The sequence below is a fragment of the Venturia canescens genome, chromosome 4, assembly GCF_019457755.1.
Source record: "Venturia canescens isolate UGA chromosome 4, ASM1945775v1, whole genome shotgun sequence".
NCBI lineage: Eukaryota > Metazoa > Arthropoda > Insecta > Hymenoptera > Ichneumonidae > Venturia > Venturia canescens.
In genome coordinates, this window is record NC_057424.1 from 20,376,557 (window position 1) to 20,401,315 (window position 24,759).

At 42.5% G+C, this 24,759-nt stretch overlaps 1 protein-coding gene across 1 annotated transcript in view; it reads left to right on the plus strand.

The window, feature by feature from the left end:
• Positions 1-24,759, plus strand: part of side (sidestep) — an 84,376-nt gene that overhangs the window by 35,335 nt on the left and 24,282 nt on the right. The window contains exons 3-7 of the mRNA XM_043416508.1: positions 3,630-3,762; positions 10,645-10,859; positions 12,998-13,105; positions 15,344-15,571; positions 22,017-22,313. Of these exons, the coding sequence (XP_043272443.1) occupies positions 3,630-3,762; positions 10,645-10,859; positions 12,998-13,105; positions 15,344-15,571; positions 22,017-22,313 (981 nt within the window). The remainder of the gene's footprint in view (positions 1-3,629; positions 3,763-10,644; positions 10,860-12,997; positions 13,106-15,343; positions 15,572-22,016; positions 22,314-24,759) is intronic.

The following is a 24,759-nucleotide window of genomic DNA, read 5'->3' on the forward strand; positions in this document are numbered from 1 at the left end:
ACCTTAGCGCTTATGCTCCCTTATTCAGGAATTGAGAGGAAAAGCCGTGAATACAGCACCAACTTGTGTTCTATGCTTGTATAGATGCATAAATATATTTATAGATACACCGACGCGAAATCCAGGTTTATATATAGTTGAATTTGTAACTTTCTACTGACAAGTTTCTCGTTGTTGTTTGACGTTATGTATACGTGGATGTGGTATGCGCAGATGAGTGTACGAGTGCATAGTAACTTGTACGTTGTACGCAGTTTGGATTGTGATTCGAAGTCTTTACTATGCGACTGAGTCTACCTCGTTTACGTTCATTTGATTTTCATGTTTCAATCTTTTTTTCTTCTCGAACGAGCTCCGCGGAGGCGGGCTGCGGTCAGGGGGGAAGGGAGGAGTGAAATACTCAGGATATCCAGCCTTCGCAGTCCCTGAAATTCGGTGGCTGGTTGTCTTGAGATCCGCCGAGTCGTTAAGCGATAAACCGGTAAAAAGTTGACTCGAGCTACTTGTGCCTCACGCCAATTTCGGACGATAAGGTTTATCCCTTTTCTGATTTTTTGGTAACCCTCCGACGTCCGGAGGCACGACAGGGTCGCGCGGAGCAAGACGACTCTGACAGCTCGACAAGCATCAAGATTCTTTACTTCCTTTTCTCCATTTGCTCTCTCTCTCTCTCTCTCTCTCTATGCTCCCTACATTTCCACTCGACACGCGGAAATCCGTTGAGGGAAATAAACGAAGAAAAGGTCTGTCTGGAGGAAAAACTCATGAATTGTAATCTCTTGCTCTCTATTTTTTCTCTCGCGTTACTCTCAGACGACGACTTCCCAATTGAATCCATTCAATGAGACCCTCGCAACTGTCAACTCAATAACCACTCTTCACATTCTTTCGCGAGACTCTATTTCGGAGCTAAGAGAGTGTGAGCACTTTTAGTTTTTTCATGAAACAAATTAGAGTTTCAGAAAATCAATCGTTCATATAAAGTTTCTTCTCGAAGAATCAAATACTTTTGCTCAATAAAGTAATATCGATAAGACCATGTTTTAAATTTCAGTTAACTTGGTATCCAGCAAACGTTATTGGCTTCAAAAATTATCTTATTTTCGTACTTACTTTGGCATCGAAAGACAATGGTCAATCGAAAGCATGTTATATCTTACTTACAAATCTATTTATGCTGGTAATTGTTAAAAAGTTACTCTTCAACAACAATGTTAATGCGTTAAAAATTATCAGGCTCTCGTAACATCTCGAATTTCGAAAGAGCTTTTCAAACATTTAAATTGAGCTAAAAGAGAAAAAATAATTGGATGGACTTGTGAATCGCGTTTCCCAGCATACAAGAAAATTTATAACCTTTCTGGAAGGAATGAGAAACTAATTATTTTATACTAAACAAATGAATGTTGGGAGCGAATGGCTTCCAATTTTTATCGAACAAAGCGTGCTACTGGAATAAATACGTGAAATATGTTGGGTGTAATCCATACTTTTTCTCTCTTCTCTTACTTGTTTCATAGTCATTGGGGAAGAATTTTTTATGGTAGAATTTAATAAGCATAAAAAAGCTCTATGGATAGGAAAGATTTTTCATCTCGGTCGGGGGACGATTCGCCGTTCGATTTTCGCTGGGGAATATTTGCATTCATATTCCAAGTGTGCATAAATAGGGAAAATGCTGGAAGAAGGGAGGAATGAGAAAGATGAAGAGAGCAAAAGAAGCCGGAGTCCAGCAGCGAAATATCTCAAAAATGTCTTTGACAAAATTTCTCTCGGATCATCGACATTCTCCCTCTTTATTTGCACAGAAAAAATTATGCGAGAATTTAAGCAGAGAAAAAAGTTCGCCTCGGCGTCTAGAAAGTTTTTTCGAACACGGTGGCGGAGACCGTGGACTTTATTATTTTCACAAACTTTCGTCTCTGTAGCGAGTGCTCTGTATTGAGCGAAAAGTATCACCACCTATTTCACTAAACTGTAGCATTTCATGTTATCCCTCTCGGATATAGCACTCCCGCACTTCCTGAAAAGTAGCCTCCCTTCAAGGACCAAAAAGCAGGAAAAAAAAACGAAACGAAAGAGATGAAAGAACCGAAAAAACTCGGCGTTTGTTTGTCCAAATAATTCCGAGTGAGAACAGACGATGAATTGCTTTTTATGCAAATAACAACCGAAAAGAAAAGTAAACGCAAAAAAAACCCTCGATCCAACCCACTTATAAGCCCACTAGATTTCAAAAGATTTGACACTCCAAAGTGAAAATTGTATGAGACTTTTTTCCTCTGGTAGTTGTGTGCAGGTCGAGAGAGAGATTCAAAGAACACCTGATGGCACACACCAACTCAGAGGGCATAGTAGGACGAGCTTTGAATACAACTCCGGGCGTGTCGTGCATGACGCAATAGCTCTACGCGCTACAGTGATGTAAAGACGAAGGGCGATGAGCTTAGCAGCAGGCGGTAGAACGAATGAATTGCCCCACTCCAAGCCGGTTTAATTATTAATGAGCTTTTCGTAAACGGAGTGTGAACACTTTGGGACCTGGTGGACGACGAGGGGCGGAGAGGGGGGTGAGGCGTCATAACCAACAGTCTTCCACGATCCTTGGTTTCTATTCATTCTGGGAGCACAGCAGCAGCGGCGCTCCTTGCCAACGGTGGGAAGTAGAAACTGCAATATCTACTTCTCTCTCATTCGCTTTATGTGCAAGTTTCACGCTGCGCCCTTTTTTATGATCATTAAACTATCTCGGTAAGTTTTGTTTTGCCAGTTTCCCAGCACAACGAGCAACTCCCTTCTTTCGTTTCGTGTATTTTCTTAACTTCAAATTCAGGCTCACTTCTTCTCCTTGCTTCTCTTTGATGTGTTTTACCCAAGAGCTTAGATAATTAGCAACAATCAAAACGCAAAGCTCGTCTCGGAGAGAACAACCAAAGTTTTTCCCTGTTTCGAATACCAACGAACGAGACGACCAGCTCAACGTCTTTTGAACTCATCTATGAGCTCAAAAAAATGAAGCCGAACGATAAGAGTATGGAAATATTGAAATATATTTTCATGTTGAGGCCAAAGCTCTTCAGTCTCTACGTAAAGATCGTCGACCATGGTTCTTTCTCGAGTACATTTCCGTCGGACTAAAATGGATTTTCGAGTTGACGACACACGCGATACGTCTGCCATATCCTGTTTACCGTTGCAGAGTATCCACTGAGTGAAAGACGAATATCGACGATGGCAACTGAGAAAAATATTGACTCGAGAAGTCCCCCATTCTCGTTTTTTTCTTTCCTTTCTCCACTGTGCATAAAATTCGTAAGAGAAGAAAATATGGTTGCATGGAAATTTGATTACTCGTAAGTTAATAAATTTCACGAAAATAGAAGGCCTGATAATGCCGCAATTCGATTTCGCTCGAGCAACGTTTCAATTTCGAGAAATGATTAAAAAATCAAATTCGATGCTTAAATGGATCTTATCGATGCTTAAATTAAATCGAAATTGATTTTTCGAGAATGATCAGAGTGAGAAAATGTAGATTTTCTCTGATTCGAAGAAGATCAACTTCGCAGCAACGCGACGATCGTCACAATCATTACGAAAATACAATGAAATATTTTTTCTGTTCGCAGTTCCAGTGAAACTTGTCTGGGCCGAGGAAGGCGACGATGTGGAATTACCGTGCGACATTACTCCACCAACGCCTTACGACTCGGTAAACATGGTACTTTGGTTCAAAGATTCAGCGGGTATTCCTTTGTACAGGTGAGTTCTTAACGAAGATTTTTCGTATAGATTTCAAAAAATGTTGAGCTCCGTCAGACCGTACTTGGAAGGCTGGACTTGCTTATTTATGCTGGGCGTGCCAAACTGCTCACGTGGTACGAAGTGATATAAGAGACACTAAAAGCGTTGGAGTGCAATTTTACTTATCATTAATCCTTAAACGCTTTGAGCTTAAATTGCGAGCGAAAAAGAAACAGTTTATCCCAAGTTCGTGTACGTTAAATATTTCAGCTCAGTCCCATAAAAAGCTTCATTGAAAACGTGTAAAATGGTGTGTAGCGATTGAGCAATAAAAACCCCCCACGAAGCGAGTAATTCGATAACGTGGACCTGCTATGAAAAAATTTCGTTTATGAGCGAAATTTCAAAGGCACGCATGCTCGAAAATTTCTCTGGCCAAACGACTCGCAGAAGCGGAAGAGGAGGATTGACTTCATGAATTCTTTATTTCCGAATTGTAGCTCGATAATGCAGTCACCTCGCGGGTTTATCTTTCCTGACAAAAGTTTGTAGCATCTCTCGTTCTGAGTAATTTCATCTGCACTACGTGAATCGGCAATCAATGAACGGTTCGTTACGCGAAAGAGATTGCCGGAGGTTTTATCAGTTCATCTTGTGTCGTGGCATCCCGGGGGGAGAGGACAAATGATTTAACATCTTTGTGGCTGTTGCGTCGTAAAAGTATCGGTGAAATAAATGTGTTCGTATCCGTACGAGCGTATCGCGATTCCTGTTGGATTAGCGTGAGGGAGACTCGATGGGAGATTCGGACAAGCGGTGCATGCAAATATATACAAGAATTATTGTCGCGAACAATGGGGCGCAGCCGGAGCGCCTCTTTAACCTGTTAAATCACCCGAATTACGCCCTTTTCGTACTTACGAGGAGATCAATGTGCTGTTATAGCTGTAGAATCATAGGGCGAGCTGGTGGGATTGAGGTACCGTGTACACTGGGCGAATGTCAAAATCCATTAAAGCCGAAATCCATTAATTCGTAGCTCGGCGATCGCGCGCCCGAGATTTGATCCGTTACACGGTGAAAGCAGAGAGAAAGGGGAGAGATCGACGAAGGACGAGCGGGGATAGTGATAGGAGGAGAAAGAAAGAGATAGGATCGTATCGGTGTATATATGCGCACATAGAAATATAGATGTATGTAGATAGATAGAGCGGCGCGACGTAACGAGACGACCGCGCCGCCATCCCTCGGGAGCGTACGCGTTCGTTTATTTTCATTTTTTCCAACCTTTTTCCCCTGCTTCCAAAGTCCGGCTGTACGTGTTTGAGCCTTATCCGTGCGCACAAGCACAGTCTGGGATATCTGCGTTTTCACGTCAATTTTTATTGCTCTTTTCTTTTTTGCTATTGTACTCGCACCGGTCTAGCGCACTGAATACGCGACTACGCTTAAAAAGTCACCGTCGATCGGTGGGGAATAGTGAATTGGTGTAACTCCCAAGGGGCAATAAGTTCTGCTTATTCGTTATAATTTTCGTCCGGCGGATGCGTCATTCGTCAAGATTGGTCGATACAATTTTTGTTCGGCGTTCTCTGATTACGAGAAAGTTGGATCAACGAGCTTGCCGACGTTATATTTTTTCCCCCGATTATGAAACTCTGAAAAATCTTATCAGGACATTTCCTCTTGACCGTTCCGTGACATTTGTTACCGGCGAGGCTTCAATGCGATTTTGAGAACGTTGTGTAAGCGCACTCGTACAAAACTGCCGGTGAGTCCGCACGTAGTCGGCCGTAGCTTCGCAAGGGAAAAGTACGCTGGAAAAAGTCGTCGCTTCGATGGCCTATCGCAATATTCAGCGGCCCGGCAAACGGACCAGCTCGATTACGTCACGTTTAATCCACGATTGTCTCGACACAACCACAGAACAGAGTTTCCGGGACTTTTTTTTTGGCCCGCACTCCATACCATCGAGTTTTCATTCTCCATCGCACCGTCCTTTGTTTTTAATCACCCGCCACTAGAAGAGACCCTCAACCGATATGATAACAGAAGTACGTATGTGGCTCCGTTATCAAATGGAAAAATGTTTGCATGGATGACGGAACACAGCAGTGCTCCTCCCACATTCATATACCTTCTTTTCCTCTTCGTATTCTCCGGGTCTCGGCGTTCTCACTTTTTAACATGCGTCATCGCGTTCTCAGTGACGAACTACGCACACCATCCTCGTGTCACTATCGTACCACTAGCTCGTACATGTCGCACCTATATTGAATCGTACCAACGCGGATCTGCACTAACCATGGCGAAAGCTCATTTTTATCGTCACCGAATTCGCATAAAACCATGTCTCCTTCGCAGCAGAGATTTTGATGTTTTGGTCAATGCTCTCTTCCTCTCAGCACGTGAGTAATGATAGTACGGTGACGAGCTGCAGTTCATCATATTATTATGGAAAGAAATTGAATTTTCCTATAAATTAAGGAGGGTGGCTAGCGACGATACAATGTTGCCATGCTAAATCATGTTAAATAGATTAAAAATTTCAAAATGATAAGAATTTAATAAAATTTAGTGAACATATTCTTTAGTGCCAAATTTGACAATACAATTTTTTTAGGATTTTTCTTCTGTACAGTTATCGAGTAATTAATCACTAAAGTTCACGTGTATAAGCATTGCATTTCCATATATATAGGTATACATTCCGGGCATAAGAAATCTGCTTTAATGCGTAATTACTCGATAAATAAGCAGAAGAAAATTTTGAAAAAAACTGATGTTGAAGAACATTATCACCAAATTTGATCAATTTCTTATCATTTTGACGAACGTAGCCACCCTCCTTAAATAATATTTATTGTTTCAAGTAGGAGCTTTTATCGGAGTATTTAATAAATTTTGACGTTCTATCTGCAATATTTACTGTTATAAAACTGAAAAATCCGCAGAATCTTTAAAATTTTACAGTGCGTTGGATGAATGAATACTTTTTGTTAACTTGTCCCTGCAGTCAAATGTGTCACTGTAATAAATTTTACAGTGAACCTCACCCTAAATTTTACCGTTCAATTCTCTCTGTGTGAGTTGCAACAATTGATTTGGGTTCGAATCAATAACGTAATTACTCGATTTGTCCAAATGTTGACTTGGTGAAGCAGACTTTTTTTGGGGAATTAGCACCCGTGGTATTATTTCACCGCATTCACATCTGTACGTTTGTATTGATACATTGATGAAGTGGAACCTCTACCTTTTGAAGGCTCTTCAACGGCTGATGTAATGATCGTCTAGCCTGAAATACTGAGTTTCTCGGAAGCAGGTTAACGCGCAGCTTCGTGTGGAACAACGTGCAGAGTTCCACTGTACAGCGATGAAGAAATTCCAGTCGAAAGACAATTTAACCCTTTCTATGGTATTAGTGTATCTGACTAATGACAAAATATGCGGGGAGATGTTTGCTTGTGACAGAAAAAATAAATAAGTCTTCGGGTGGCTGGAGATTTTTTTGCCAGTTAAAAATGAAGATGCTGGAGAAAGTTGCTAAAACTTCACACTTTTTGTAAAGAGGAACTGGAAGCTTCAGCAAAAATATGGTAACGAGCTTAACGAATAAGAACCATGGATCGCTTTCAGACTTTTCCTCTTTTCCGGCTTTTACTTTTTCTCGCAGCTGCGAAAATCATTTTTACCTTAGGCTACGTCTGATCTTGTTTTCCCCCAACAGCTTCTTCAGTTCTAACGGAGTGAAGTTGGTGAAAAAACATAAAAAAATAATATCAAAGTAGATAAATAGATCTTATAAGAAGATGATTGAATGAAGCTCCACGTAAATGTTGCGTGCGTTGTAAGATTGATTCATCCGCTACAACAGTTTTTCAATTCGTGTTTTCCACTGGATTTGAGCTCCTCCGGATTCTGTTTACGCACGCGAGATCAAATCCTCTGAAGTATCTCGAGATTGTTGCTTCAAGGAAAACATGTTACGTTGCCGGAATTAGAGGTCACGAAAAATAGAGGAAAAAGAATTGTGTGTCGACCGGGAGCCAAGTTCGAGGTGGTGAAGAGCGCGATGGAGCTAGACGGAGAAGAACGTTAAATTGGGTTAGAAAGAAACGGAGAAAAAAAACAGGAGCCAAGAGGAATAAAAGAAAGGGAGCGAGGAGCAGTGAGAAAATGTTTGCACATTACTGAATAATGAAAATCGTAAAAATACGATGGTTTCTGCTGCAACACCGACACTCTCTCTTGAGGAAGTGGAACAGCCATAACCAACAGGCATGGGAGAGGAATAAAATACTGAAAACAATGAGCAAAAGGAGAAAAGCTCTGAGAATGGCTTTGAAGAAAGCGAGGAGGAATAAGAATGGCAGAAGTACATCCGATACTCTATAATTTTTTCGTTAAAATATGCATTGCTGTTGCTTGAAGATTGAGTCCCGAGTCGTCGTATTACGAAAATTGAGCTTATTCGTAGAACTTTGCGCGTTCGTTTTAGCAACAAATTTTCAATTACACGGACCTAAGCATTCTCAAGTGAATTCTGAGGGGTTACAGATTCCGTAAGAATGAAATTTTTGCAGATAAAAAATGCCTTGTAGCTTCTCGAAACTTCTCTAAAGTAAGGAGAGAATAGCATGCCGACTTTCCTGTTCGTTAAATCCATTTCAGTTTTCCAACCCACAATGTTAAGTTCTGTATTTTGCAGTAACAAAGTGGCTAACTCGTTCTAAGATTTTAAAATATTCGTCAGCGCGCAAAGTTCCCCCGAATTTGAATGGGGAAGCTCTCCTCGCTGAACTTTCAACATCCCAACTCCGTGCAAACCAATCCCCGACTGGGATCCGTACCAAATGCACATTCATTGACAAGTAATGACCGAGAAATGCAGCATATTTAGTCACAATAGCGCTCCCTTTATTTCCAAACCGCAATAACCTCGCCCTTTCACACTAGCTTAACTCGGGATTAACTTGATTATGTATGGGCATGTATTTGAGGAAACAATAAGACGACTGGGGGCTCAGAAGTGCGTCAGTAACGAGGTAAATGGAAAACGTTCGTTTGGAACCAAATTCATAAAAACGGGATAAAAGGAACTTCGACCAAACGAGGAAAAGTTGTAAAATCATCGAGCAACAAAATAGCACTTAACTTTAAAAGTACTTTTATAAAAAAAAAAGCCGTTTGAGTCACTTCGAATCTGGCATCTCATACAGCTATACGTATTGGCACGCTACCATCTCAACCAACTTAACACTCGTCCATTAAAATTTCGTATAAGTGCTGTTAAAATCTCTAAGCTGTTTTTTTCTCATAAATGTCTTGTAAAGAGCATCATGACTCGAGTGTAACACCCCATCAGAGCATTACTGCCACGCGCAATCCCACTGCAGCCCCGTCCTCAGCTCGGCTATTCCAAGAAAATAGTATTGACGTTACTGTAACGACGGTCACTCCAGACCACAAAACGCGCAACACGACTGCAGTCTGCATGCAATCGTACACTCAATCGCAATGACAAAATTCGATCTTATTTTATTGTACGAAGTGTTCTGAACATAATGATAAAAAGCGACACCTGTAAGATCCAAGCGCCCTCTCGTGGGCTAGTACACTTTGTGCTCACACGGCGCTGTACACACAAAAGGACTCGAAAGGTTTCGGAAGCTCCGTTTTCAATGGAGGAAAAGCTTTTCTGTTCTAACAGAACCAGTCTCCGCCGCGCGGACAGGATTGAAATTCATGTCGAGCTACACTTAGCACACAGCAATAGAAAGGGCAAGAAGCAGAAAGCGAGCGTAGGAGGGAGAGAAGGAGCTCGGACTAGCGATAAAAATGAGTTCGCCATCGTGCGTCTTAGCGCTCCGGCCAGTTATTCCTTCAACTTCATCCGTCTGCATCGTTTCTTATACTCCCGAAAGAGTGGCTGCCCCAGAATTTTTCGTTTCCGTTCTGTTCATTCATTTTAGTCCTGTATTTGTCGTTATTCATCTCAGTCCTTTTCCTCGAACTTCTTCATAAAACTAGCCAACGTATTTCTTTCGAAGCGTGCGATATTCCGCCCTTTATTATTACTCGACGAAGAGAAAATGTCGCGTGTTCCTCGCCAGGTGGAACGCTTCCCAGGCGAAGAGATGAGATCCGAGTTTCCTAGTGGCAGTGAGGGAGCACACGGTGCCAGAAAGAACCAGAGAAATTCTAGAATTACTGTTGCCCTATCACTTCTTCCCCCTCCCCAGTCGACTCAGTCCCGGTGCTCGCTTGTACGTATAGCAACATGCATATGTGACATGACAAAAAGAGAGAGTGACGGCGATGTCTGCATATACGCAGAGCGACACGTTTGTCCCAGCACAGAGAGAAGATGTGCATCGCCCTGTCGCGCATAGAGCGCTAAGAATTTCTCGGTCTAAATTTGTGATAGACCCACTTGCCAACCACGACTTGTTTTATCCGCGAATAGATACGGTGGGCGTGCGGATACGAGCTATATCTCGATGAGTTCCAAACTCAACGTAGCGGTAATGCACTACGCCAACTGGCAACCGGATGCTGTTTACATCCACGTAATTCGTTGACTTCGCGAGAGTAAGATAGAGGAAAGGCGGAGGGGAAGCAATTATGTCCACGTGCCGAGGGAGCCGCAATATCATGGAGGAATAATTCCACTTGAACGAACGACTTCCGGTTAGGGAAATTTCTTTAGTGCTTATTTTTCTGGACCCAAAATAATATCCCTTGACACGCGTTCAGATTTTCTATTTTTACGGTCCCAGAAGACCAATTGACAGAAAAATAATTCGCGTTGAATCTTCGTGGATGGGAAGTCGATTGCGAATTCACCATTGGAATGGGACGTGCGGCAAACTCAATTGTTCATTTGTGTGCTTGCAGTTTAGACGCAAGGGGCACCGGTAACCTGTCGTCCGCGGTACATTGGGCGGTGAGCGACGACCTGGGCAAGCGAACTTATTTTCAAGTTGCTGATGGACATCGCTCGAGACTCAAGGTGACCAAAGTAACTTCGAAAGACCAGGGAACTTTCCGGTGTCGTGTGGATTTCGTTGATTCACCGACGAGAAACTTTCGGGTGAATTTGACCCTTGTAGGTGAGTTACGAAACCCACTAGAATGAAAATATGTGGAATGAAGGATATAAAAAAACAACGTGACGAGCTAATTCGGTGGAGTTTAGGAGAGATAAAATCGCCCCGGTTTCATTGTGTTTTGTTTTATTGCCTTGTTATAACGTAATGCTTTACACTCCGGTGTAACAACGCCAACTAAAAGCACGATTCAAGTGGCTGTTAACGTCCAAATGGACTAACTTTTCGAGCAGTAAAAATAGCACGCCGCGAAAATGTATGTATAACGTGGCGCACAGAGGAAAGAGCTTTCGTTCGAATGTTTTGATGAGAAACGAAAGGACCGAAGGGGCAGCAAATAGAGAACGAAAAAAATGTGTTTATATCCCGCAAAGCTTTAGGGCGGTGCGTGAAAACGCCCGACGTAAAGTGGGTTCCCTTGTAACGCGCCTGGTGACGATTTACCGAAACACAAACGAGGTTAAGCCAGGTACAGGGAGTGTGGGAATGTACCTCTCGCTATATTTCGCCCTCTTTCTCTCATCCCTCCCGCACTATCCAGCACCAACGTTACATCCACTCACCCCCTTTTTTCTTCCCTGCCTCAAACCGAATCCCTCGTAACTACGTATTTCCTCTCTATCTCTCGGTTATATTCGCTTTATGCACCTCTAATGGTACCGCCAAATCTCGCTCCCTCACTCTTCCAGCCCCCGGTTTTTTTTTTCGTTGTACATCCACTACGCAACGGCTAAACAGAATTCGTAACACGATCTTTTTGTTCATACCAACGGAAACCCCTAACAGTGCAGAAAATGTTTTATTAAATATTCACGAAAGGCGAGAGTTTTCGTAATTGGTTGCACACGGGATAGCAGAAGATTTTCTTTGATGGTGCACCTCTCATTTTCACATTTTTCAATATTATTGTGTCATCAACCAACGACAAGTTGGCGCGAACGTGCTTAATTGCAGAATTTGTAGATGTATAGACCAGACGTTTTTATGCAGGAATTTTTGTACAGGAACGAAAAATAACGAGTATATTTATCGAACCGATTAAATTGCGACGACTAATCGCAACTTGGAATTTAATTATGGTGTCAGATTTCGCAGAATTTGTGTACACTATGTTGTACGTCAAACTGACTGAACTTTCATATATAACAATTTAATTTTACTTCGAACATTAGAGATTTAGCGAAAATTCATTCTTATTGAAGGTTGATTGAAACCTCCAACCGTTGGCAGTATTTATTTTTCAGGCCCAACCTGGCAGAGACATATTTTAATTGAATTTTCATCTTTCACATCAACTCCATATCGAGCTGCAGTAAAAGCTGCATTACCTTTTGAAGATGGAAAAGCACATATGACTCTGATTGAAGAGCTGAATGGAATGAGAACATTTAACGAACATTCAAAACCGTTTCGTTTAATCGGAACGTTTTGAGGTCATAGCATTACAGAAATTTCGCTTTATTTTAATAAACGAGTGCGGGTGAAGAAAAAATTTCAAAGTATTTCTCGGATGCATTAGAATCGTACGCCGCGCGCGTTTCAGAAATGCAGTGAATTCATCAAATTCCGAGCTGTCGAGAACGTTTGCAAAGAGCTTCAATTTTTATACAAGCATTCAGTTTGCACATGAACGGAGCGCCGCTTTGTTCATAAAAAAACCTTGCAAGTTCTTCGATTGTACGTATTTGCCAAGTGCATTGAAAACTCGAGCGGCCATTGTCCGTGGAAATGGAATGTGTGTGCAATCGATCGTTCCAAAAAAAATGTACTTTCATTTATATTTTTTCAATTATAGAGATTTTTGTTTTCTTTTTTTACGTCGATGCACATGGACCGACAAAACTTGCAGACACAAAGCACGTTTTTATATCGGTTATTGAGATTTTTGTTTCGAAACGCGTTGAGTTTCGGCGTTAATTTAATGTCCGGATATAAAGTGATTGCTCATCCCCTCCACACAGGGACGTCACAGAGGGCTATTCATTTTCCCTTCATTTTGTTAGCCTACAGCTTCCGTCAAGCCACATCACAAGCACACCGACTGCCCCTCTTATCTTCAACTTTTAGAGACCAATTGCTGGAATAACTGACGAACCGACGAGTAATTCAAGGCCTGAGTCTGTGTGTGTATTTCATTACAGAGCTGCCTAAGAAGCCGATAATTTATGACGCCCAGGGACGTGTGGTAGTGGGTGTACCACGTTTCTTCGAGGGTTACGATCTCCGGCTGACATGCCAAGTGTCCGATGGTGAGTCTCTCATACTATTTTTATACTCGTTTGAGTTACACTTCTGCAGAATCGAGGGTGCCCTGCATCGATCGTAAAAAAAAAATCTCTCAGCTCTCCTTATCCGCGACGATCTCTCTTCTCTTCTTGGCGATTCTACCCTCTTCTACCCACTTCTCTTCCTCCGTATAACTTGGAGCGAGCTTTCTCTCCGTCGAACTATGCAAGATATTCCCTAAAGTGGGAGAATTCTTCGCTCGGACAGCTAACAGTGAAACGATGAATTCGATCAGGTATATACAAGGAAACGCGGCGCGTCACGAGTCTCTCGTAAGCTCCGTCGCACGTCCTTCGTAATATGCTAGACGTGATGGTATCTTTCGTGTCGTTCCTCGCCATTAAATTAGACGGTAAATCGAGACGGGGATGAAGACGAAACGAGAAGAAAATGAAAAAAAATCCCTTACCGAATGGACGTGATGGGATCGCTTTGAAAAAGATTGGGAAAGCATGAAGAAAAAGGAGGAAGAGAGAAAGAGTGTTTGTGAATTGGGATCCATCTGCAGCCAGTCTATCGAGTGTGATAAAGGTCGCGTCCACTATTTTTCCTCGAAAAGGACCGTCCCATCACTTATGACAAAGGGCTTCGTGCGTTTCTACAGTAGATTCCGAGATCATGAGAAAACAACGAATAAACGATCGCCGATTTCCTGCTTATTTTCTCGAGTCCTACGACGCAACGACGATCGATCGGTCAGGGGCTTTTGGAACGTCCTGTAGTCGAGATGGCCGCGAGAAGATAGAGTTATTGGACAGTAAAGTGCAAGAGAAAAACGAGGTAACGTCATGGGTAGTAGTGCAAGCTTCGCTCTAATTTGAAGGGGTTAACTCACCAGGGAGCGGAACAAAGTGACAGAGTATTTTGTCCGTTCGATGGAAAAGAAAAAAAATTCAACTGCCAGAATTCGCTCTGCATGTGCACTCGGAAATAATCTTCTCGTTAAATATATTCCAAATTACAAGCTCGCCTTAACCGTCCGGTTGCCTCGACTCTCAATACAAATAACTAGCAAGTACTTCCGAAGAAAAGTGGACTTTGAGCACCGTTTACTCGATACATCAAGAAACTGGCTCACACTTAACAGCGAACGGGAAAAACCCTACCGGGTATTAATCATGCCGAGCTGCACGCAAAGATTGAACTCTGTTCTACAAATCGGTATTTTCGTAGTTCAGATTGAAATTTACAGTGACGATATTAAAACATTTTTTAAATTTCTACCATATGTCCGAATCCGCTTCGTAACATTGCCCTGTCAAAGTTCTTCGCGTTACTTCGAGCACATTTTCGGGACGTGTCACTTTTGTCAGAAAAACATTCTCCGTCACCTACGTTCGCAGTTTTTATCGCCGGGAGAGAAATTGTTTGTATGAATATTATTCGAGGAAGAATTTTTTCATTTTGTTTTCACATCGAGCCGTCATGGGTGGACTACGTCAGAGCAAAAATTCAGGTATAAAATGCAGTAGCACGTGATCGGTTTAATTTTGAGGAAACCTCGGAATATTTCAATGTAATTTTTGTGTGAAAACGTGTGCATGGCACATTCCCGGGATTGGCCGATTTTTACGAATACGTTTCAGTCTCCCATCCACGAAAACAGAGTGGAACGCGAGCTCTGTAGAACTCCTCTCTTTCTCGAGCTCCGAGAGCTAACCGACAAACCGTTTGCCGTTGCGACAACTGACAAGGGAAATGGAGATCGCTCGTGACGCTCGTGCATTTAGTCGGGATATACAGTCGAGCATGGAGGTCTCTGAACTACCGGAGTGTCCGATCTTGTGCCGTTGGGATTTCCTCGATTATTGCTCACCCCTTTCGCGTAGCTCCGGTGAATTACCTCGACTGAGCATTGCAAATTGTTTTCCACTGTAGAGAATGGCTCGTTTGGACGCTCATAAGCGAAACCTTGAACGACTCGCAACGATGTGAGCGTTCGTTCGTCTTCCGGAGGAACGAGCATTTTTCATTCATGAATTTCGCCGTACCAATAATTCATTGGGCATCACTTTATATGGCTCAATAATTCAGTAAAAAAATATTTCGATTACTCCGTCGAGATCGACTGAAATTTTTCGCTTCTGAGACATTTTATACAGAAAAAACGCGTCTCGTTGCTGCATCAATCGAATCATTCTGCTCGACATACGTTAACTGAGAAATTGGAAACAACGCTTATGGCTCATTAAAATGTTTAGGTAAACCGAAGCCTTTGGTCACTTGGTGGAAAGATGGCGAGCTGTTGGATGGTGTCGTGGATGTACCTGAGTCGTCCGGAGTCGTCGATCCGTCTACCAGGTTCACGAGAAATCATCTTTTCATTCCAAAAGTATCGAGAGCCTTGTGGGGTGCGAAACTCGAATGCAGAGCCCAGTCAGCACCCATGACTAAACCCATCGTACGAGAAGTTCCTCTTGACGTTTATCGTAAGTATATTTTGTCTAAATTACCTTGCACGAACATGAAAAACTTGTGAATTTATTGAACTCGTGAAAGATAATTTTGATAACGATATTCGCATCGAATCGTTGTAGTTCGCTGTGTTTATCGAGCACGACTAATTTACATCGGATTTGTTGAAAATTAATTAATCGTGGTTATTCCGGTCCAATTTTTTTTCCAACGAAATTGCTTGTAAGAAGTCTGCCATCGCAAACGCTCTGGCTTCAGCACTGCTGAGGGCTCGCGCTTCATTTTGAATATCATTTACGTCTGCCACAAAGATTATTAATTATTATTGGATCGCGGAGTATGCCGAAGGGTTTCACAGAGCGCACGGCCGGTTCACTGCTCCTTCGTACTCCGCCTCACGTCCGTGCCCGAGCTCGAGGCCAACTTTGCCTCAAACTTGAGTTAGCTCCTACAAAGACTACACGCTCTTGCGCTCCTCGTGTATCCCCGCGTTTTGCCAACTAGTGCTCATTTGAAAACTCAACCGGATCCTCCTAATACTTATCCTCGGGTACGAGCATATTTTTCCAACTATTTTCCTCCGGCTTCTTCTTTTGATTTTCGTTCTCGTTCCCTGTTTTTTATCGTCCTTTATTATCGGTTCATCACAACGAAAGCTTACGGCCCGTAATATTAGTCCGTGAACGCTTTTACAAGACGGAATCTCACTTCCTGACAAGCTTGGAAATTCTATGCCATTAACTATGCAGGAAAAGCGCATCGTGCAGAATTTTTTAAACAAAGATTATCACGCTGAGCTCAGAATTCTCTTCGTTTTAGTGAACAAACTGGGTAGATGAAGAAAAAACAAAACAAGCAATTTCAGAAGAAGCATTATCTCTCTGGGATCGGAAAACCGATGGTGTAGTAGCCACGAAATCTTACAAGATTCAAATCTTTAATTTAATTATTACAGAAGATTAAATAGTGAGAAGAAACTTTTGTTCATTGAACTAAGTCGATGCTTTGGAGTGAAAATTCTGCAAATCGAACAACACTTTGGTCAAATAAAAATTTCTTGCTGAGAAACCCAGTTCAAATCACTGGAGCTTAAAAATTTTGTTCAAATCGCTGAAATCATTCATTTGCTCGCGCGAACAAATTGCATGAAAAAATATCTTTGCGAATCTCAAGAATCGAACCAAGTAAGTAACAATTGTCCGAATGAAAAAATGAATTGGTTTATCTCGATGATATTTTGCTACGACAACATGAATTTGTTCAACAGCCCCAAAGTTTCGTTGCGGCTCAACCAGTGTCTCGTTTCATAATTTCAACAAATATTTTCTCGTTAGTATCGAGCTGAATACTTATGAGAGAGTGAGAAGCCAGTTGAAGGAGACTGCATGTATCGAATGCTTGGAAAAACAGGAGAACAGAGGCATCGAAGAGAACATAACAATTAGAGTACAACGAGTCTTTAAAACATGAGGAATTTATTATAAAAGTTTTGCTGTTCAAACGTTATTGGCGCTATGAAGTTGATCTGAAATAAGTATTATTATGGGAATCGATTATTTTTTCATTTCTTCAATACAAACTTGCCGGTTCGGACTTTATTTAATTTTTTTCGAACAATTATTCCAGTGAATTCAATGCAGCAAATAAAGCTGCTTGGATTCTAATAAAATTCGATTATTTGGCTGCTCCGAGGACATGGGACGTTCCGCGCCGATCGAGCTCCCTCTTTCAGGCTGCTTTAATATTTTTCAGCACCTCACAGAAGAAATTGGTAACAATGCGTAACAAGACAAAATAAAAGTTGGAATTAAGTGCGCGTGCATGAATAAATGAACGATTTGAAAAGCAATTACCGTTCAACGATACCGTTTGATCTTGACCCAAAATTGGTCCGTTCAAAGTGGAATATCCTCTGCATAAAGTGTACAGCGTTCAAGCGTATATACTTTGAGAACGACGCTCAAGGAAAGCTTGACGTTCATATCCTGGCTCCGATATCGAAATGAGAGGCAAAAGGAAATTGCAAGGAGAAAATTGAAAGGAGAGCTGTAGCCATCAGCGAACTGACTCCCCCGACGAAAACGTCTGTATATGCTCAACAGACAAATATATTCGTATACATGAATATAGCGGAGACATATATTGGTGCAATTTTCTGGTTTTCATCGTTATCACGATTGACACGGTGATTGATCTCGCACTGTAATTAATGAGGATGAAAAATGGGCTGTAAAAACTGGGACAAACCTTGCGACGAAAAACACAATGCACCATCATCGTTTGATGCGAGCACATTATTTACGCTCAATTAAAGCAATTTTCTACGAGAAAATGTTCGTTTTTTACTACAGTTTTTGAGTTAGCAAATATTTTGAATCTCGACGTTACAAATAGTCAGCATGATCAACAATTATGTACACACATGCTCAATTAAAAACTCGCTCGTAACGAATTATTCGTTCCTCTCATATTTCCGAATACAGCGCGACCATGGAAAGGGGGACAATGGCATCCATGAGCTTTTTACCTGGTGAAAGTGATTGAGTACCCGAGTACACAGATATTATTTCACAGCTCTGATCGAGAACTTAATCATGCGTGGCCCTTTTTCCTCGGTTACGATTCTCGTGTTACCAACATTGAAAAATTTTCCGGTACACGGGCAAAATATAATTGAAGGCGCACCTATGATTCACTAGAGCAGAAATTTCTGTGCTTCGCGCAATATTCCTGGAAATTTTGGATGTGTGAACTGCGAGAAAAATTTCGAGCCTCCATCTTTTTTTCGGAATTGATTTTTTTCGAAGTCCTGGATTGGTTGCATGAGACAACGAATATATTGATTTACAGAAAAATTGTTTTTTGTTGCATAAAAATCATTGACTCCGACAGATGAAGCACGAAAAGAATGGATCCATGATGGTATTGGTTAATCCTGCTGATATTTTATATTCGATACGATTTCCGGTTGCTGTATAATTTTATGTATAACTTTATGGACTGGTAACTTTTATTCGTGCGGTTCGGATATATTTATATTCAAGGACACGGGTCGGAAAGAGGGACGGAAGCTGGTCGAGTTCTAGTAGCGAATTTCGAGACCGGACCTCCTTAAATCCTTTGACGTTTTCGTCGAGTTCTCGGAAGTTTGAGCAAAGTAAAAATATCCCTGTTTCCCCTCGTTCGTTCCGGACGTGAGACACGTTTAAATGTATATTTTGGCTGAAGTCGTTATACAAGGAGTGTGGCTCGAAATTATGGCCATGTGATATTATACCGGGAGGGGGGGGGGGGGGGGGGAGGAGGAAATAATAAGGCGAGGGAGCGCAAAATGACTGGGCAAGAAAAGAAAGTGTCGTCAGTCACATTGATCGTCGGCTGGGATTTCTCATACTCGTACACTCACCGCGTGAAATTAATGAAAGAAGCGCTATAATAAATGCTAATAAAATTGGTACGTGATTCGTCACTGTCATGCAAATTCATTAATGGTTATCCCTGCTCCGCGCTGTACATATAACAGGCGAATTTTAATGAATCTTGGGGGAGAGCTACAGGCAACAAAAAAAATAAAGAAAAAAATTCACGAGGGAAAGGGATGAGAAAGCGAGACAACGAAAAAGAATATTTTAGAGTTCGCGATTACTACCTCACTTGCCTGTCCCATGCCTTTCTTACTCCTCTTGACTTGTACTTTTTTCTTCCAAAAGCCTGATTGGTACGAGAATTCCTTTCTGTCCTCTTCCTTTTTTCCTCTTCCTCCCTCGTGCCCTCTTTTTTTCTCTCCCTTCCTCTCTCTCTCTTTCTTTCTTGCTTCCCTTCATATGCCCCAGCAATACCTACGACGCGACGTGGTCCTTCGTTTTCTCGAACCCTTAATTGGCACGCGCAATTAAGCAGCTTCCCTCCTTTTTACTGATCTCCGTCGGATACAAAGGGACCGAGGACGTAGATGGGCTGGCTCTCCTAAAAGAGAAAGAGTTGCTCGTAGACCGAGGTGGAAAGCACCTAGAATGAAGAAAGCGACGAACCGAAAGCTCCCCATCGTGGCCCAGAAACTACGTCGGTGACGGAAACTCCGTGTTTGAGATCCCTTTCCCTTTCTCTATCTCACTCGGAGAGTGAACTTTCTCGTTTAGCCATTGAGCTTAAAGAGAGAAATTAACGCCAGTCATTCTAGACTATATAGTATATTCCCAGACTCTCCGGCTCCCGTTCGTGTTACGCGCAATTGGAATGACACCGCGGTGGAAGACTCAAAGAAAATAAAACACCCATAAATGTCACCTTGAACTAAAGACAATTGTGAGTCATGTCTCTGAAATAACTCGTTCTTGGCTGCTCGAATGAGCGTTACAAATATCGAAGGATCAATTCGGTATACGTTCTATCAAAAACCTGGGATGGTATACGAATATTATTCATCCCCGTGACTATCGATCGGCATCAAAGGCGTTCAACATTATCAGAGCTTACTCTTCATCTATTCACATATTTCCTCTCTTTTCCTGAGTATTCGATGCTCTTCGTACAAGCACTCTTATATCCTTGTTTTCTTAAACACATTCTCGTTGATACGATCCTATACATCTCTAGCACCGAGCTCCATTTTCACTGGTTCAATCGAGTCAAATAGTCGAATGTTCGACCTGCAAGGATCGTAAAGCCGTTCCCTCGTGGCGTCTAAAATTTCAAGACTCATCCTTTTCTCTTCCTCTCCCTCTCTCCTTCGCTTTTTATTCGTATCTTTTACTCTCCTCTTACGTCCTGCTCCAAGTATATGGAAGGTTTTTCGATTTGGTTTGGCTGAGACGCGACTCAAGGGTCATCGGACACACGAGGGATCAAGAAAGCGTCAACGAGGTCTACATTCGTTTTTGCGTCCCGGATAAGCCGTCGTCGTTTCCTCCTGGCAGCTTCTCCATCCATTTGCTTCATTCCGATCAACTTCAATTTCCAACGCAACTCTCATCATCTCCTTTCTATGTCTCTCACTGTCTTTGTATTGTAAGCTTCTTACCGCATTCCCCTGCTTTTTCTCACATCGGTAATCCTCCATTTACCAAGAATTTTCTACCCCACTTTCAGTTCTTGAGCTGGGCCATTCCAAATTCCCGTGGCACCGATCAACTCAGGATTTCTTAATTCACGCTTGATTGCTACCGTGCTGAGTTGCCCCAAGCCCCCGCTCTTCCAATAATTTCCTTCGTCGTGCTTCTTCACCTTTTACACTTATGAAGCAACAAACCTGCGATCCGAGACTTTTTATCGTGCTCATTCCCCTGAAAATCTGTTTATCCAGCCCCAATAAAAATTCTACTATCCAAGTTTTCTCATATCACTCCGCTTCCTCGAAACTCTCCCGAGTGACTCTTCCCTCATTACTCTGCCTCGCTGTTGAAAGGCGAGTTATTTCTTTGTTTTGCCAATGACAGGGAATTTCCCCAGCTCGGATTTCGAAATTCAACGATTCCGTTCCGCAACGTGTGATGTGAGGAAAAGCAATCAAGATATGCAGAAATAACAGTTTCGTAAATCATTAATGCGGTGGTCGAAATGAATTGCGACTGTAATGTTCCTCGTTGAATCTCGATGCGAAATATTTGAGTGATTTGTTTAAGAGCTACTTGAAAACTAAAAAGGTTTCCACGATTTTTTGGAATGTATTATTCACGCTGCTTTGAAATATCTTTTGAAGCAGTAGTGCATGCCGAATAGCTATCCTTTTTCGATGTACACATAACGAAAATATTTTGCACGGAGAACTTTACGATTTTCTCTTTCTCGAGTGCTCTGTACCGAAAGATACGGGTTCTGTATGTACTGTTGGATGTTTCTGTTGGATTATGTCTGGCTGGCGCGATATGCGCGTTTCTAGGTTTCCTCGAACCTCCAGTTGTACTACTTTACGTGCAGTAGTTTTACTCATAAACTCCCACCGTGCTATGGCCAATATAATATTCTCGTATGCCGCGCAACCGTAAGATTCGTCCCATAAATCTGTAGGGACGAGGGACAAAGTACATGCACCGTCTCTGAATGCTCGATGCTCGAGGCTTTTTTCATCCACCACACGAGTACCGTACCGAGTAGATACTGCAATCATACGTCTATTTTTCACTTACTGTTTTTATGTTCTTTCGCTTCTAACGGAGGTAGTTTTGTTGCTGTTAAAAAAATCTAGATTCTTATGCTTTCGCTTTCAAATTTTCCAATACTCGAAAGAGCGTGCTATTTTTAAAATGCACAATTTTTTCATTTCGCTTGAAGCTCCAATAATATTCGCGTGTTCCACTAAATAATTAACGGATTGGAGCACCACCTGAAAAGATTCTTGGCTCGGAACAAAATGAAATTAGCTAAAAGGGTTAGAAAAGTTAACGCGATTTCGAGAGCAGTGATCCGCTAATATGGAAATTCAAATTCTAATTTATATATTTTTTTTTTTTAAATTCACAGTGAAGCCGGCAAGTGTTAGAATTTACTTGCACGAAGATCAGATAATGGCAGGCCGTCCTTTAGCAGCAAAATGCGAAACATGGGGTAGTTCACCGGCAGCAACGATAGCATGGAGCCTCGGTGGTATGAAATTCAAGGATCCCCTCGTAGCCACAACCCAGAGAAGCAATTCCACGGTCAGCAAGCTCGCTCTTGTGCTTGATCGCGAGGACGATGGCAAGGAGCTCACCTGCACAGCCGTGAACCACAATTTCCCCGGTGGCGATCTCAAAGAGACGAGGATCCTTCGTGTTGCCTGTGAGTACCTCTACCTATAAATATATATAGATATAAAATACAAATGCGTTATCTCTTCGCTACAGCTTTTCAACTTTTCTCTCTATTTTCCCGAGAATACGTGGCTGGCAGCGTTTCAATGCCCCGGCCTTTCAATAAAAGGAGAAAAAAGCGCTGCATTTCCGATGAAATGTGAAATAAACATGCTTCGTGACAATGTGTGATCCATGCGAGTAATAAAAAAGCTTCCTCAATCCGGTGATAACGGAGCATCATAGCCGAGTTCATATCTGGACCACTTTTCCATTTCATTCATTTGGTGAATAATCGATGAACCTGCACTTTTTCGAGTCTGCGTTTAGACAAACTCGTCGTATAAAGCTTCGATCCTAAGATTTTCGAGTCATTCCTGATTCCATGGGGGTTCCTCCTTCCCCGAAGTGAAAACTCTTCGAGTCGAATATTCTTCTGGGCTGACTCAGTGTTTATTTTCTATCCTCGAGATGCTTCCTTATAGCCGAAGCGAGTGTTGTATCGCTGAGGATGATTCGCGTGTTGAAACCGCGACGAACTTGTTTGTACAGCGAGTGGCATTTTCCGGCTGGCCTTACGCGTTGACTCTCAACAGTAGGTAGTGCAGTAGACAAAGCGACAATCCCGCCTGGAGAGTAAAACTTCCTGCGGTTCCGTAGCTCTAACGGGATATACGTGCTTTGTGCTTTCAGACAATACTCTCTGTCGACTCTGTGATTAGAGTACACCTGAAACACGATCCCACGAGAGTAACACTCGACCTGGAGATTCGTTCGTTTCACTCGCGCGTATGTTGCTGGCCTCTGTTGACAGGGAGAAAGTACAGGGACTGCGCAGGGTGGGAGTAGTCACGTGGCAGCTTATATTTGAACTACTAATCAAACGATCTCAAAACAAGCAGCAACTTTGTTACACGCTCGTGAAAATCGAACGAGAAAATGTTCTTGGTGGCTCTCGTGGTTTTTCAGCTTTAGTTTAGCCGCTGGATTATCCGTGTACGGAAGCCAACGAAGCTTAATCATATAACCGGAATCAAAGAGGACGAATATAAGCCAAAGATTGCGGAGCTATCCTGGTGAAGAACGGGATAAGAGACAGGAGTCCGATCCTACCCCTTCTCTTCTCCATACCACGTGCTGCTCTCAGAATGTTCAACGGGGAAAGTCTCACGCGCAGGAAAGTTCGTTGTAGAGCAGATGAACATACCAGGGCGAAAGCTCGAGCTCGCGCGAACCGGCAACGCTTGAGCTTCCTCGTTCCTCGAATCGCTATTCTACGACAACGAGGATGAGAGCTTCGGGTGCATAGTGCAATGTCGTGTCAGACTGCCGCGTTCATAAATTGGTTAGAACTTCGAGCCGGTTCCTTCTCCGCTTCTCTCATCTTCCATCTTCCCACTCCCTCCGTTCCTTTCTCCTTATCCTACTCCGGCCATTTGCGTTCTCTGTTCTTTTGCTCGCCCGAGAAACGGAGAGTTGCGTTCATCGAATTTGGGTTGCTGAGTTGCGTCTCAACCGTGTTTCTCGTACAAACTAGTCGCTCCTACACCCGAGGGGTCCAACGCGAGATCTGCTCGAGTAGAGTTGCGGTCAAATGTATATACACGCGCTATGTGCCGATGCTCTGCTTCGCTCTGGAGCTCCGCTCGACTCAGGCCAGATGGAAATTTTGCGTTTTTCTCATCCAATCCCACTGAACAATCAGCTCATCGAATTATCGCAAACCTTTGGCCCTAAATTCGTTGATAATCCACCGGATTCAATCGACTAACGTTCTTTTAGAATCTGTGAGAATCGGTGGTTGAAAAATTTTAACGTAAATCTCCCCCGGCAGACGTTCGTGTTTCCGGGAGCGTGAAAACGACATTATTCAAAAACCGTGAAGCGACCTTCATGACAGAAACATCGATCCAACAATCGTACTGTTACCTACGCTGGCCATTGGCCATCTGATAAAAAACGTGAGTATCCACGCTCGGAAAACAAATGTTATCAGGCCAGAGGATCCCATACTTCATGAAGCAATTTGGAAGGTCAATTAATTGGCATCTTTGGATGCCGCGACGTTGAATCTTGATAGCGACGAATATTGGTATTCGTCGTCTGTAGCTTCCTCTATTTCCTTTCGTTCGCTCTCATAAAATTTCCAACAATATCGTGAGCATGGATTTCCTTTTTTCTCGTGGATGCCCCAATCGAGTAGAGCTTGTGGTAAAATTTCAGCGGTGAGCTCGAATTTACGAAAGATTCTTGGGGTAATGCCTTCCTGGGTTTGCCCGAGCTTTTCCGCTGGTTTTGAACACGAATGACCTAGTCAACTCTGTACCACTCGCTGATGCTACGCTACTGCCGCATTGCTACGGATAATAAAGTGATATATATAATTCGGTATAGTTTTATTCTCCGGAAAAATGCACGTGGTTCGTATACGAGGA